Raw genomic sequence first — 16,890 nt, 5'->3', positions numbered from 1 at the left:
TGAAAAAATTGTTAAAGTGTGCTAGACACTCCATGGCTACTGCCTTTTTTATTTCAAAGAAATGCCCATATTTTGCCTTCAGGTTATCTTCTTCATCTCGAAAAGCTGGTTGGTTACGTTAAATATGGAGGAATGACTTGAAGGAATGAATTGAAAGAATGATATGAAAGCAGTGTTAGAATTAACATATTTTATGAATGTGTTTCCCATTAAAAATAGACTTTTTATTCTTTATATCCTATACTAGCAAGTCTACAAAGAGGTGATTTGGTTCTCCAAGTATCAATTCATTTTCTGATTATGCAAATTTCAACAGGAAGTTGCATCAGTTTGGCGACATACGTCATCATAATTCTTTACATTAGAAGACTAAATTTGCCTCCTCCTCGCAACTCTCTTTCATTGTTTTGTTAGGTAAATTACAAAAATTTTTGGCAGAATTATATATCTTCTTTTAGCAGTATAATTTAATTGTTGCACGAACTAAGGGTGCGAGTAGTTAATCCATAATACAAATTCAATAAAAATTATATTTTTTTAATTTTAATTTAAATATAAAAGATAATTTATTCATTAAATTATTAAGGATAAATAAATAATCTATATATTCAATCACAAAACTAAACCGCTTAAATTAATACTTTTAGTTAAATTAATTAATAAAAGTATTTTGGTCATTACACCAGTAAAGATAAATTTGTCATTTAAAGGCTAAAAGATTATTTTCTATCCGAGGTTTAGTGAAATAATAAACTCTCATCTATTGACTTTGAAAAATTTAAATATATATTTTTACATTATAATTCACTCTTAGGATAAAGGGTAAAAAAGTTATTTAGTTAAAAATATTAAAAAACTAAAAATTTGTCATATTTTCCTCCTTTAAAATTAAAAATCAAATAATTTTCTCCACCTAAAATTTGAAAAGTGTCATTTCCCCTATAAGGTTTTTTTATTCCTTCCTATTCTTTCTCCAACCAACCTCTTATTTGCTAGCGCTCCCTTCAAGTTTGAGAACAAAAACGTCGCCACAAAGGTGACAAATCCAAACGGCATTGTTTAAGATCTGTCACACGATAGATCTTTGATGATGTTGCTTGGATTTGTAGCTTCTTGGTCATTTCGTGGTTGTGTCTTTGTCTTGGAGATCGAAGGAGCACAAACAGATGGAAGACTCACTGGAGAATGACCACTTTTTAAACTTTGAATGAAAAAAATTATTAGATTTTTAATTTAAAAAAAAAAATGATAAATTTTTAGTTTTTAATATTTTTAACTAAATGTTATTTTTAACCTTAACAAATGGAAGTTGTCATTTCACTAAACCTTGCATCAGAAATAGTCTTTTGGCCTCATTTAACTTATAAACTAATAGAAGACATTAACATAATTGGATGGTGGACGATATTTTAGATTTTTGGAACTTAATGGGTATGACCGATCATGCATCAAACCTTGGTTGGGAATGGTCTTTACCTTCGCCCTCAATGAACACCAGTCATCTCGGATAGATTGTCCCTTTATTCCTCTCCGTCTATCTCAAATCCATAAAAAATGAAAAATGCAATGACTTTGCTCTCTTCTTCTCTAACTTCAAATTTTCTTCTTTTGTTTCAACATTTTTAAACCCAAATCTCAAAACTCTCTCAAATGGAGGGTTCAATCTTCCCTAGCAGGCCTCTTCATCCAGCCACTTCAATAAAAGAACTAACACCTCTAAATCCTCCTCTTAAATTCAGCTCTGCAACTCTGTCTCTCCCTCCTCCTTCACAGTCTTCTCCTTCTTCTTTCCCCTTAGACTCTCTCCTCCAACATCTTCACCATCTCTCTTCGCCTCCCAATAACACCAACGCCTTCAAGTCTCTCCACATTTCTTCTCAGAAAAGGCTTAAAAACGTGAACTTGAAGAACCCCACTTCAGTTTTGGCTCCGAAGTTTGAGGACAAGGAAGCTGAGGGTGTGAGTGAAGATGGGGGTCCTTATTTTTTGTCAAGAAATGGTAAGTTGTTGTTTAATTCTATTTTGGAGTACCCTTTGGATGGTTTGAGTGATCTGTTTGATTCTTTTAAGTTTGAGTTGCTTGAAGTTGATTTAGTTGGTATTTTGAAAGCACTAGACGTTTCAGGGAATTGGGAAAGAGCCCTTTTGTTGTTTGAGTGGGTTGTTAGGAATGCTAGTATTGAAAATGAGAAAGTAGATAAAGAGGCTGTTCAATTAATGGTTAGGGTTCTTGGGAGAGAGTCACAACATTCAATTGCTTCAAAACTTTTCGATGCATTATCTGTAGAGGAGTATTCTTTGGATGTGAGGGCATATACGAGTGTTCTTCATGCTTATTCGCGGACGGGGAAGTATGAGAGAGCAATAAATTTATTTGAAAGATTGAAGGAGACAGGATTGAGTCCCACATTGGTAACGTATAATGTTATGCTAGATGTTTATGGGAAGTTGGGGCGGTCATGGCATAAGATTTTAGGCCTTTTGGATGAGATGAGAAGCATGGGACTTGAATTTGATGAATTTACCTGTAGTACTGTCATATCTGCTTGTGGGAGAGAGGGTTTGTTGAATGAAGCAAAAGAGTTCTTTGATGGACTGAAGTTGCAGGGATATGTACCAGGGACTGTAACTTATAATTCCTTACTACAAGTGTTTGGGAAGGCAGGAATTTATTCTGAAGCCTTAGGTATTTTGACAGAAATGGAGGATAATAATTGTCCCCCTGATTCTGTGACTTATAATGAGCTTGTGGCTGCCTATGTCAGGGCTGGATTCTGTGAGGAAGGGGCTGCTTTGATAGACACCATGACCAGTAAAGGAGTAACACCGAATGCTGTTACCTATACTACTGTAATAAATGCATATGGAAGAGCAGGGAGAGTAAACAAGGCATTAAGTCTGTTCGACTGGATGAAAGAGTCGGGTTGTGTTCCTAATGTGTGTACTTATAATACTGTTCTTGGGATGTTGGGGAAGAAATCAAGATTAGAGGAGATGTTGAAGATACTTTGTGAAATGAAATCCATTGGATGTATACCAAACCGTATTACATGGAATACTATGCTTGCTATGTGTGGTACTAAAGGTATGGACAAGTATGTGAATCTGGTCTTCCAAGAAATGAAGAGTTGTGGTTTTGAGCCTGATAGAGACACATTCAATACTCTGATTAGTGCTTATGGTCGCTGTGGCTTGAGAATTGATGCTTCAAAAATGTTTGGGGAGATGATGAAGGCTGGCTTTACTCCATGTATTACATCTTATAATGCACTTCTGAATGCTCTAGCTAGAAGAGGGGATTGGAAAGCAGCGGAATCTGTCATTCTTGACATGAAAACTAAGGGCTTCAAGCCTACTGAAACCTCATACTCAATGATGATCCATTGTTATGCCAAGGGCAGGCATCTGAAGGGTATAACAAATCTTGAGAAAGAAATTTATAATGGCCATATCTTTCCTAGCTGGATGCTTTTGAGATCACTTGTTCTTGCAAACTTCAAGTGCAGGTCACTAGAGGGTACAGAGAAGGCATACTTAGAACTGCAAAAGAATGGTTACAAACCTGATTTGGTTATTTGGAATTCAATGCTTTCGATTTTTGCCAAGAACAAACTGTATGACCGGGCCCATGAGATTTTGCTCTTGATCAGTGAAAGTGGACAGCAGCCTAATCTGTTCACCTACAATAACTTGATGGACATGTATGCTGGAGGGGGAGAGCCTCAGAAAGCAGAAGATTTCCTTAGAGAACTAATAAAGTCTGGTGGAATGCCCGACGTTGTTTCATATAACACTGTTATCAAAGGATTTTGCAGACATGGGCAGATGCAAGAGGCTTTAAGAATTTTGCATGAAATGACCACTGCAGGCATTCGACCCTGCATTTTTACTTACAATACCTTTATAGCGGGCTATGCTGGACAGGGAATGTTGATGGAGGTAGATGATGTGATTAGCTCTATGTTTCAGCATAATTGCAGACCCAACGAACTGACCTATAAGATTGCTGTGGATGGCTATTGTAAAGCAAAAAAATATAAGGAAGCTATGGACTTTGTATCAAAAATTAAGGAGATGGATAAGTCCTTTGATGAGGAATCAGTGCGAAGACTTTCTTTCCGTGTTCGTGAGAACTTGGAATCATGATTTTCTGTAGAATTCTTATTGGGTTCTTTTGGTTTATTATGTCAACTGTGATACAAGCCTTTAAACCAACTTACCTCCTCTCAGTTGAGGTAGCAGTAAATACTAGCTCAAGAGACTGTGTTAAAAGGGTGCTTGTGACTTTTTGCAACGTAAGGCATTTCAGGCATCCTAGAGAAGTAACTCAAGTGAGGCATGTGACCTCTTTCTAGTAATCTTTTGATTATCGAATTTCAGCTTTGACACTTTTGGCTTTAAACCAGAACTCATGCTAGGAGACAGTCGAACTCGTACTTAATTTTTTTTTTTTTTCAATTAGCTTCTTGAAAAGAAAATTGCGGTTTCGCCTGTGTTTAATATCAGCCAAATTATCCCTTTTTTTAGGCCGATGATGAATCCTTTGCCATTGAAACCTCTCCAGTAACATGGATCAGAAAGAAAGTTGCTTTATGAGTTAGGACAGAGAACACATATATACACACATATGACTCATCACATATAAGTAACTATTTAATTCCCATATTTCAAGATTTAGACTCCAACATGTAGCGTAAAATTTACATACAAAGCCAAGTACTTGTTCTCCTTGCAACGCAACCATTGATAACGTGATTCCAGCCTAAATCAACTGTTAAAAAGTCTCTAAAATAATTCTTCAAGAATTGTGTTTCCCTAGTCTTCGCCATGACTGCATATTGCTACTTGTATTTTTCATTTTGTATGATGAATCTATAAAATAGAAGGACTATCGTCTAAACTTAGTCATTCTCACGCACTTATTGTACAACTTGTTCAAGTGGTCATTGGTGCATTTTACACCTGTCATTTTCTTCTATATATAACCCCTTTTCTTCACCAACCATTTTTATGTCATCCATCTTATATATATATATATATATATATGTGTGTGTGTGTGTATATGCCAGACTTTTTGTAAAACAACTAAAAGGGATCATAATTAAGAAGCTCAAACATGTGGCAAATTGTATTGTTGATATCACAAATAAAGCACCCCAATTTAAGAACTCATCTGAATTGAAATGCTACTTATTTTCCATGAGTTTATTCTAATATATAATTATTTCTACAACTTAAATTTTTTTACATTCCTCATAAATGCTAATCCATTAACTTTAACATATTTAAAGTCTTACATAAAATCTTTCAAAATCACATAATTCATGAATCATTAACTCTACACATCAAGAAATCCCACAACCTCTCTCTTGCCTTGGTTTCATTTTTGTTTCATACCTTATAGCTACTATAGAAAATTTATTTCACAAAATGATGGAGATAAAGAGTGAGTCATCAACTCAGTAAGTAAAAACAAACATAATATTATTTTGAATTTAAAAGGTATTAGTTTAATATTATTTGAGGCCCAGATATAGGCTTAAAGTCTCCATGAAAATCCTTGAATTTGTGCTTTTAGCAACTAATTCCTTTATCCTATCTCCTGTGGTCAAAGACTGGTGGTAGACTCCCTAGGGCGGTGATGCTCCTTTTAAGCCTTAGGTTGTTCTAGGTCATAATCTATCACATAATTTCTTGTATCCTTGTTTCCTTGGCCGAATTGATTAAGCAAATCGAAGGAGGTGTCAAACCTTAACCCACCTTGAAATCAATCTTTGAATGGAAAAGAACCGCATCAATATTATAATATGGTAAGCAAATCTAATTGGTTATCTAATTGTGTACTCAATTTGTGGGAAGATAAGATTTCTGAATGAGATTATGGTAAGCAAATCCACATTCTTTTGAATATTTGTCTATAATTACATGTGGACCTAATGACCAAAAACAAAATTACACGTGGACCTCCTTCACGAATTTTCTTTTTTATATATAAATATTAGTACACACCTCAAAAGCACTTACACAACAAAAGCACTTTCAAACAGCTAGAAAAGATGGCAAAGTCCTTCATATCTCATTATATTGTTCTCGTCCTTATAACTTTTTCATCAGGTAATCTTCCATTTTAAAGAAGGCCAAAGGACTATTTCCCACCCAAAGTATGCTGCTTTTCCAAGTTTCCCTCTTTTAATTTTGAAAATCCTAAATACCCATCTATGAATAGTTAAAATTAACGAAATCCTAACTCCTTAAAATTTTATCTCTTTTTGCCCCCCTAAACTTTAAAAACTAAAAGTTTTTTCCCAACCTAAGTTTTAAACTCTGATGCTGTTGCCGATGACCTCTCTCTTCCAAAGCATCCTTTCCCTTCGACGGTCTCTCTCTATCCATTTAGACATCCGATAAGCGTCGAAGGAGATGTGAAAGATGAAGAGCTTCGCCGGGGAAGACGAAACTTTGTCTTCCACTCCTCCTCCGACGTCGATCGGGAGTCCAAATGGGTAGAGAGAGACCGCTGACAATGGTGACGGAGATGGCGTCGGAGATATGAAAACTAAACCCTAGGGGAAAACTGTCATTTTTTAAAACTTAGGTTGGAGGAAAAAGAGATTATATTTTAGTTTATTTTTAATATTATAGATAAAATAACGATTTTACCTTTACTATCGTTAATTTTAACTAATCATGGATAGGTATTTGAGATTTTCAAAGTTAAAGGGAAAAAACTTGAGAAAATAGTCTACTATCGGGGGGGAATAAGTCCTTTGGCCTTTAAACAACTTGAAATATATTCAACTAATGGTATTATTTTGTTGCTAATTTTATTCATGTTATAAATTATTATGCCTTCAATTTTTATTTCTCAATATATTCTTTACTTATTTATTAATTTTATGAGATGTTACTTTGTTTAAAACATTTTATGAAAAATTTTGCAACCATATGTATTGGTAATTGTGAAAATGCATTAATAACTATAGTGGCAACATCTAATAGATTTGAGCCAAAATATTACAAATTAACTCTTAGTTATCACAATTTTGAGAAATCACGTTATATCATTTTGCTTCCATCCATATATGAAGTCTAACTTGATATAAATGGTGACAAATACAATAGGAAAATTCTTTTGTAAGGTTCTCGGTGATTTATGCACGGAAGATTTGGGTCCATGTGATGGTAATTGTGATTCAAAGTGCACATCAAAACATCCAAATGCGCAAGGCACTTGTGATGCTTCAACCAATTCATGCAAATGTGTATATGAATGCACGCCGACGACGCCCAAAATATGCACATCAACCATTGGAAGATGTAGTGTTAATTGTAACGATGACTGCTGCAATAAAAATTGTGCAGCTAAATATCCAGGACCATTAGATGGGCATGGCCTTTGCCGTAGTTTAATTAGTCCTAGTATTGATAATATGTGTATGTGCTCATTTAATTGTTGATTTTTTTTTAATTTCAATTTAAATTAAAAGCTGCTTTAATCATTGGATAATATTTCAATTTTTTATTTTTTATTTTTGGTGGTTTTCTTATTTTAGTATTATATTGACCCGAGACGTTTTCATTGAGTAATTTCGCTATTCCCACCAAAGGTTTGGCCCACAAAGACTTTTCCACAACTTAATGGCATAAATCACACTTTTCAACCTAATATTCGATCTAAAAATATTTTTTAAAGTTTTAATAATATAAATAACATTTTTTTCACTCAAAATTTAATTCTATAGAAAATTCTAAAAGAGCAAAATTATCATTATCATTTTTTAAATTAAGAAATAAAAAATGAAACATAGTGTTTTTGTAGATTCTCGCCCTTTGCATCCTTCTTTTGCCCTAAAAAATTATACTGGGAAAAAAAGACTGCAATAACACAAGAGTTCTTCAGTTTTCATTGATTTTCCTCTTTTGGTAATGGTATTACATACTTGTATAGTCTACTAGCTATATTGTTTTCTTTCTTATATGCTTTATCTCTTACATTTACTTTGTTACACATCTCCGGCCTTGAAAATGTAGTAGTGGCTCCAATATCATAGGCATTTGCTAGATAAAGAGCTGTTAAGAGTTCAACTTAGGAAACATTCCATGTTATGCAATAGATTTCATTTTTTTACTTTATTTTTTTATTTTAAATTATATATTAACTTTATTTCATAATATTTTCTATAAAGAAAAAAATCAAAAGAGAAAATAGTTTAGAAACTATTGATCTACTAAAAAACCTAAAAACTTCTTATTATTTGCCTAGTTGATTTGTGGGGTGGTTTCCTTAATTGGCAGGAAATGCACCAACTTGGTCAACATGTCTACAATAACCTATAACACACTGTATCCACTCTGTATCCTTGGAAACCCAACAATAAAATTCATAAAGATATGCTCTCAATTCCACTCTAGTGAAGCAATCCTAATAGTTTTTGGTGCTCGTCCTTAACCTATTGATAAGTGAGAAGCCTTGTCACATACACATACACACATTTCTTCGTATTTGATTACCAAAAACTTCTCCTCAAGTCTTGGTACATCTTTACACTCTTAGGGTAGATTATGTAAAAAGAATTGCATACCTCTACTAAAATTCTTTGTCTCAAATCCTCAACTTGTGGAACATGAACTCTGCCTTAAAATCTAAGCACACCATCCATAGTATGAAAATCTATCTTGAGACCATTATGTACCTTTTAAACTTTCTGTCTACACCAATTATCTTCAAATTTTCTAACTTGGATTTCCTCCACCAAAGTGGACTTGATCTCTAACCTCAATAGAGCCCTAATGACCAACTCAATATACTTTAAATCCAAGTCCAATTGAATCACCCTTTGAGTTGTAAGTTGTGAAAAAAATACTTTTTTCGCTAAGGGTATTAACCACCACATTAGCTTTGCTTGAATGGAACTTGATGTCATAGTTATAATCCTTCACCAGCGTAAGCCATCTTCTCTATCTCATGTTCAACTCCTTTTGAGGTATTTGATCTCGAAATCTTTCAACTATCTTAAGGCATAAACTATTAATTTACCTCCCTACAATAATACTACCTCTAAACCACTATGGGATGCATTTGCATACAAGTCAAACTTAACCTCATCCTTAGGTAGAGCCAAAACTGAAGTACTAGTTAATTTTTTTTTTATAGTCTTCAGCCTCTATCAATCTAACATCGCCTTTATCTTGCTTAAATCTATCGATACACCCTCAACAAACACCATATGACCTAAAAAGGCAACTATATCCAATCAAAACCCATATTTAGAGAACTTTGCATATAGTTACTTCTTTCTTAGCCTCTACAGGATAAATCTCAAATGCTCATTTTCCTTGTTGTGATTCTTGGAGTACACCAAAATATACACAATAAAAACAACTATGAAATTATCTATGCAATCTTGGAACACCTATTCATCAAGTTCATAAACACTGTAGGGAAATTCATCAATCTAAAAGACATCATTACGAACTCGAAATGCCTCTATGTTGTCTTGAAAATTGTCTTAGGTATATCTTACTCAACTATACTAACTTGATGGTAACCATATCTTAGATCAATCTTCGAGAATACCATAGCTCCTCTCAATAGATCAAATAAATTATTAACCCTAGTCAGTGTATGCCCTAGGAATCAATCATGTTGTTAGTTTTAAAGTGTTTTATTAATAAAACATGTGTTCTATATTACACATATTGTATGCATATGAATTGTTTGGATGATATGTATCTTTTGAAGATCAAACATATTGTATGCATATGAATCATTTGTTAAACATGATCGATTATGATGAATCATATTGACATGTAAAATGTAGGCAATGATTTTTCAAGGATTGTACTAGTGTATCTAGGGCTGGATTCAAACCAAGTTTGGCTTCATCGAGCCTGAAACGGCTAACCTACAACGAGCTTGAGCTTTGGAGTGTTTATCTCATCAAATGCCCGCATTAAAAATTTTGATATAAAATGTCGTCATTTTGACTGATATGTATTAATACGACATCATTTTACAAATGAGTTAGTTAAAGTTCGAGCTTGAATTAAGTTCTAGCTTGAAACGAACCAAACTCGAGCTTGACTCAGCTTGAATCTAGCCCTGGGTGTACCAATGATCCTTAGACCTAAGATGTCATGTTCGAATCAAATATAGATACACATATTTCATATTATGTATAGGTATGAGCCATTCATGTCATGTAAATAAGTCAAATTGGTCATACATTGTTTATATGCAAAAATATGTGATAAACAAGAAACAATATGTTGGCTCAAAATAATTTGATTTTAAGTTCCCAAATAAATGTCAATAAATTTTAGTAACAGAATTATTTGTCTACAATATAAAGAAAGTCACATGAAAGGTTGTTCGTGGTGACACATTCCAAATATATGGATCAATGATTTAATAAACAATTAAGGCTAGGGTTTTGACATACCATAAACCCATCTTTGATTAGGATTTGACAATGGAGGGAATTTACTACACAACATGTATGATCGAGAAAATGGTTTTTGTCTTTATTATAGTTTATGGATTATGACTCATTACTAGATGTTTACCATAGTTGATAGATTTTCAAATACATTTTTCAAAAAGTAAATTTTAAGTTCACAATTAGGCTATAATGAACTTGAAAGGTTACATAAAAAAGCACAACAATTAGAGAGAGCAAAGAGAGAAAATTAATTATTCAAGGATAGCTTGTACTTACTAAGGGTAATAAAGTTATTTCATGTAAAATTGTTCCATGAATGTAAATATAACATTTTAAGGTATTAAAATGTTAAATGATATAACACAGAAGCCATAGATGTGGATAAGACTTATATCAAAGGTTTTGAATAGTTATTACCTTGCCTAAGGAGCATGTAAACAATTTATAAATTATTTCATAAACCTTTGGTATGAAAAGGTAAGCATCATCTCATTTATTACACAAGTTTCATTTAAAACAAAATTCTCTCTTTCATAAAAAAAAAACAATCTCTCAAATTTGGCTCTTTTTCTAATTTATAAAGGTGTGGATTTTTTTAGAGGTCTTGTGGTTTCAAGGTTCAACTTCATCTATACTAGAAGAATCAAACAAGAATTAGCAAATGAGTAGATAATTTTTACACCAACATGTTCATTTATGTTTGTTTTATCATAAGACCATAACATGTATGTTATGAACAAGCATGCTTGCTCTTCATCATCTTTTTCCATCCAAAACTTCAAATGGAATCAAAGCCATTTTGGCCCTTGCATGTTCATTTTTTTTTTTGGATAAATAGGTTGTTGTACATAATGGTGTGTTGAATACATAGATCAGGTCATTCAGGTTTCCTATTTGTTTGAAAATTTTATTTTATTAACAATTTTCTTATGCATGTCTTGGCCATGTTTATTTAATTTGAAATTTTGTTTCATTTTGTGTTTTAATGACATTAGATGGAAGAACACATGACTATAAACATGTTTATTGTGGTTGAAAAATTTCAAGATTGTTCAATAGTTGTTTGAATATGTCATGTAAGTAAATATTCATTCTTCTTACATCTCAAAGGTTAGCAAAACTAATGAAATACTAAAACTTCCAAAGAGAAGGTCTGAGTTTATCACACTTGTGAGACCCTAACTTACTTGGTATAGTGGTTATAGGTCTAGTCATTCTGTCCTAGGGTTTATTTGTCTAACCAATCAAAGCGAGGTTCCTTGGTTAAAAAAAAAAATTATTCATTCTTGAAAATGTTGATTTTTTTTTTGGTAAGTAAGAAAATTAAACCAAAAAAGTTCGAAATCAGCCCCTAAGAAGGAGACTTAGGGAAAAACCTAAGCTCATCTTAACCTAAATAGGAGCCAAGATAGTCATAATGTATACACGACAAAACCATCAAAAGAGGAAAAATATAGGTCCATTGGACGATAGGATAACTATAATCCGAACAAAAATATAGTCTAAACCTGACTCTCTTAATGACCTATCTAAGCACTTATGAAGATAGAGCTCACAAGAGTGCACATAAATAATGCAACCAAACTAATTAGCAAAAAACTATAAACATATTCTAGGGACAACATCAAGTATAACATAGAATACAAATTAACCAAAGAAAAAGGATAGCCCAAACTAATAATAAACTCAAACTCTTGAGCTGCAAGAAAAAAATGCATCAAACTTGCAAGAAGGCAAGGATTCCCCACTCACTAATAATAAACTTGAACTCAATTTCTTGATGTATGTTGGTGGTTGCATGTGATATGCATGTTAATGTTTAGGCTTTAAATGATGCATGCATGTTAATTTTACTTGAAATTTGATAGTCATTATATTTTGATATATGAATATAACATGCATGTTGCTTTTGATGCCTATAAAAAATTGAACAGTTGTGATCTTATGAAATAGTTTGAGAAACAATGTTACAAGCATATGAATGTGTAATTTTTGGTTGAAAAGTTATTGCATGCTTGAATGGATATAAATATGTGCGACACATATGGTTTTAATGAAACATGGATGTGTTAGGATAGTTGCCCTAGAGTCAATCACATTAGACATTTGTAATTGTAATTTTATATTATTTATTAATAAAATAATTTATTGTTATGCAATTTATATGTATCTTATTTATATAATTGAACCAATAATATGCCTTTAGGATTCTTAAAGCTAACCCCTCTAAAAGGAATATCTTCTTTTTGGAAGTGTCTAAGGATGAAAATGGCAGATTCCTTGGAATTCTTGGCTATGAAGAACATTTCTTTCCTTTCAAGTACCATGGTGCCTCACTAAACTCTAGAAAGCTTTCAACGAATGATTCCAAGCCATTTATTGAAAAGATAATTGTTAGGGTATCCTCTTGGAAAAATAGGTATTTATCTTATGTCGAAAGACTTGTGCTCATAAAAGCCATCTCTTTAGCATACAAATTTTTTGGTCTTAATTATTTCTTCTTCTTTCTAAAATGCATAAAATAATTGATGTTTATCTTAAAGCCTTTCTTTGCGATGGAGTAGGCTTGAATTTGAAGAAATCTAAAGTTGCTTAGGAAGAAGTGTGTGTTCCTAAGGAAGAAGGTGAGTTTGGTTTAATAAGAAGTAAGGATTGGAATAAGGCGGCCATGATTAAACACACTTGGAATGTCTTACAAAGCAAAAATAGGTCTCTTTGGGCTGAATGGACCCGTAGCTATAGATTAAGAAACAAATGCTTATGGGAAATCAACTCTTCTTTGGATAACTCAAGAACATAGAGAAAACTTTTAAAGCTCCAAAAAGAAGTTAGACAAAGATGCAAAAAAACAATTGGTAATAGGGAAGATACTTACTTATGGCTGGATAAGTGGCATCCCAATAGTCTGTTATTAGACAAGTATGAGAGAAGAATAAACTATGACTCTAGATTTAGTGGTCATGCAATGGTAAAAGAGGTCATGAATGACACAAGGTGGAGATAGCCCTTTGCAAACTCTCTAGCTCTTATCAAAATTAAAGCCTCTTTAGACTTTTTGCCATAAGGTGGTGAGACAGCATTAATTGAATTTCTATCCCATAGGTGTTTTCTCTATAATATCTGTATGGAATGAAATTAAAGTGAGGAAGAATAGAGTGGATTAGGATGGTTTAATTTGGTTCAAGAAGCACTTCACAAGGCACTCCTTTATGAATTGGTTAGCAATCAAGGAGAAACTTTTGACTAAGGATAAACATCTAAGATTTAATATTACTTCAGTTGACATTTGTAGCTTATGCAACTAGGAGACAAAAAATTTGGATCATTTATTTTTTAACTATAGAGTTAGCTATGATATATGGAGTGATAATATGAGACTTTTTAATCACAAAAAGAAAATATGACACTTTGCAATTGTAGATATATGTCACAACTTGGAAAAAAAGTTATCAGACTTGGAAAAAAAGTTCTTAAGGAATACTTTTAATAAACTAAGTATTGGAGCTTTGGTGTATTTCATTTGGATCTAATAGAATAATGCTTGTTTTGGCAAAGAAAGAATAAGCGAGGAGAGAATTTTGGCCAAGATTAAAGGAATGTTAGAGAAAGAGTTTCACTTTTGACTAATATAGAAAAAGACAGAGGAAAATAAAGATTTACCCTCTAATTAGGACCTCGTTATAGATTTAAAGTTAATAAACTATAGCCTTTTTTTTTTCCTTTTGATCCATATCTTTTAGGCCCTTTAAATAGTTATTAACATGACGGTTTTTTCGCTTTAACTCACAGGCTTGTCCTATGGTAAAATTTATAGGTTCATGTGGTCTTGTGTAGTGTTATCTTTGCCTTAACCCGAGGTTTTATCTCAAAGTAAGGCCTCATTTTTTGTTAATGAAATTTATTTACCAAAAGAAAATATGCCCTTAGAATGGTAGAATTGTGATGAAGGGATCGAATGACCGATCATGGGAACCCTACGTATATATTGAATAGTCATTTTAAAAACGTTCGTAATCTCAACATTACCATGACCAAAGGCACTAGTAGTCATAATAGGATTATCGTAGTGCTAAGCAACTCCACTAATAGGTGGTAACAATTCTCATGTGTCAAAATTATTCATTAACAGCTTAGTGCAACACATGGGTGCATGTTATAGATATGTTTATTAGACTGACTTGACTATAGGATTATTATATGGATAGTTGCTCTAGTGTTTATGGAATGAATCCTCTAACACTATGGGTGCATATGATTCTTTGACTTAAGGTTGACAGACCATCTCATGTAAGGATTGATATTGTTTGATGCTACTTAACGTGCCACGATAATTAGGGTCACTATAAATGTAATAATTGGCCATATAGTAAGATACACAAAGGTTATGGTGGATCAATAGAGGATTTGTTATTCCCAAGCATAGGAAAAGATATGATGGGAATCAAGAAAACACAATTTCAAGTGATCCATTATCCATACATAATAATAAGAGCTAAAGCTAAGATGATGCAAGAAGTTTTAAACAGCCTTATTGAATATATATGTGAACTAAAAACAACTCACAAAGCTTGGAGGAGCTTCAAGGCATAATAAATTTCATTCAAGTTCAAGGATAATATATATGAAGAATTTAGGCCATGCGCATATGTTATTTAATTATTTTATGTTTGAGATGGGCTGAAACTATATCTTAATTTAAACCTAATCATTTATTTAAAAAATCATTAATTGTGATGGGTTAGACTATGTCTTAATTTAAGCTTATTTAGTAGGTTGGGTTGTTGATTTCTATTCTATTTAGGATTCTATTTTAGCTATAAATAGACTTGTAACCCTTTAGGAAAGGAAATTTGATTAAAGTAAACCTCAAAAGTTAGCAAAATTGGTGGAGTATTAGAACTTCAAAGGTGAAGATCTAGCTTCGAGCCTTTGCTACGCTGATGAAACCTTAACTTACCTGGTGTAGTGGTTATGGGTTCAATCATTGTGCCTCAAGTTTACTCATCTAACAAATACAATGAAGATTCCCAGTTATAAAAAAAAAATTGATTAGAGTAATAAATTGGAGAAACTTCTTTTTGTTTTGGTTCTTTTGAGAACTTTTTGATTTTATCAAGATTATTCTAATGCTAATCTAATCTGACATATCATTCATATTCTTAACTTGTTCTTGAGTGTGGCATCAAAATCCTTTCTTATACCTTTGGTTCCTATTTCTTAATAAATATTAGGTCAAGGTTTTCACTTATATAAATCTGATTTAGCCTTCTCAGGGTTTGAATTCCTTGTTTTGTTTGTAAGTCTCATTGTGTTTTTTAAGGTTTGCATAAAGTTATCTTATATGAGATTACTGAAAGACATCGATGACCACTTGAATTTGTGGCCATAATGGGATTAGGTTATAGTCTGATCCATGTTAGACATTAATGTGTATCAGCTCATATATAAGAGTTTCTAAGATAGACATACTTCTATATCTTAGCCTTAAAAGATATTGATTGACGAAAGAATCGAACTGCATATGACCTTGATATTGCAAAAACTTGTAAAGATGTTTATTGATACTCTATTGATTGGATGACCATGATGCCTTACTATAGGTCAATTGTGGTTTGGGCCTAGATTTGATCTAAATTTTGGCACGGCTAGATTAATTGAGAGTTTATGAGTCATACCCATGTAGGAGTAAATTTGAACAAAAAGGCAAAGGGTTATTTAATGATAATCCTAGTGTTAAGGAATAAGGAAGAGACCACAAACGGACTGGGCTTATCCAATAAGATTGAAATAGTTTGGTTTGACTTTTTTCTTGACCACAATGACTATTCATAGTGGGTAACGCCCGTTCGCCACTGTAAGGAATGACTATTCCTACTTTTGGTACCAATCATTTGTGTCCTAAAAAAAATGTTTATTTTAAGAACCTTAGTCGCTCATTCTTATCTCCTAACATAATACAAGTTGTTCACAGAGCCTTAACAACCTCTTATGAGCAACATAGCCTGTAAAAGTTCGTGCTTCATATGAATACCAAGGTTTCACCTTTCTAAGGTTAGATAACACTCATATTGACTCAAACTAAACACCTTTATTTATAACGTGTGAATAAATATTAAGTTAGTTAGGATTTTAACTATGTAGGTGATAAGGTGTCCAAAAGTTCTTATTAAATTAAGACTCTTAATTTATTGAAAGTTTTAATGCATAAGAATCCTAATGAAACTAGGATTCCTTCTCAACCTAAACTTTCTATCAAATAAGGACTCTGTAAAATCCTTGTTTAACTAAAACACTTTACCCATAAGTTAACTCGACTAGTTGACTCGCATCTACTATTTGGCCTTGCTCCGTTGGACTCCTAAATAGGTCCACTCAAAACCATACTATACATTTGCATAATGCCACATGGCACCGTGTATATCAAATGATTTTAATCAAAACACATTCA

General features: G+C 32.8%; 1 protein-coding gene across 1 annotated transcript; it reads left to right on the top strand.

Annotated features, from left to right (window-relative positions):
* The first annotated feature begins 1,476 nt into the window (after positions 1-1,476).
* Positions 1,477-4,402, top strand: LOC123193880 (pentatricopeptide repeat-containing protein At2g18940, chloroplastic-like). The gene has a single exon (XM_044606955.1). It carries the CDS (start codon positions 1,651-1,653, stop codon positions 4,144-4,146), a length of 2,496 nt encoding a protein of 831 aa, XP_044462890.1. The 5' UTR covers positions 1,477-1,650; the 3' UTR covers positions 4,147-4,402.
* Positions 4,403-16,890: the final 12,488 nt, after the last annotated feature.

The sequence above is a fragment of the Mangifera indica genome, chromosome 13 (genome assembly GCF_011075055.1).
Source record: "Mangifera indica cultivar Alphonso chromosome 13, CATAS_Mindica_2.1, whole genome shotgun sequence".
NCBI classification, from domain to species: Eukaryota; Viridiplantae; Streptophyta; class Magnoliopsida; order Sapindales; family Anacardiaceae; genus Mangifera; species Mangifera indica.
This window is presented reverse-complemented; position numbering and strand designations above follow the sequence as displayed.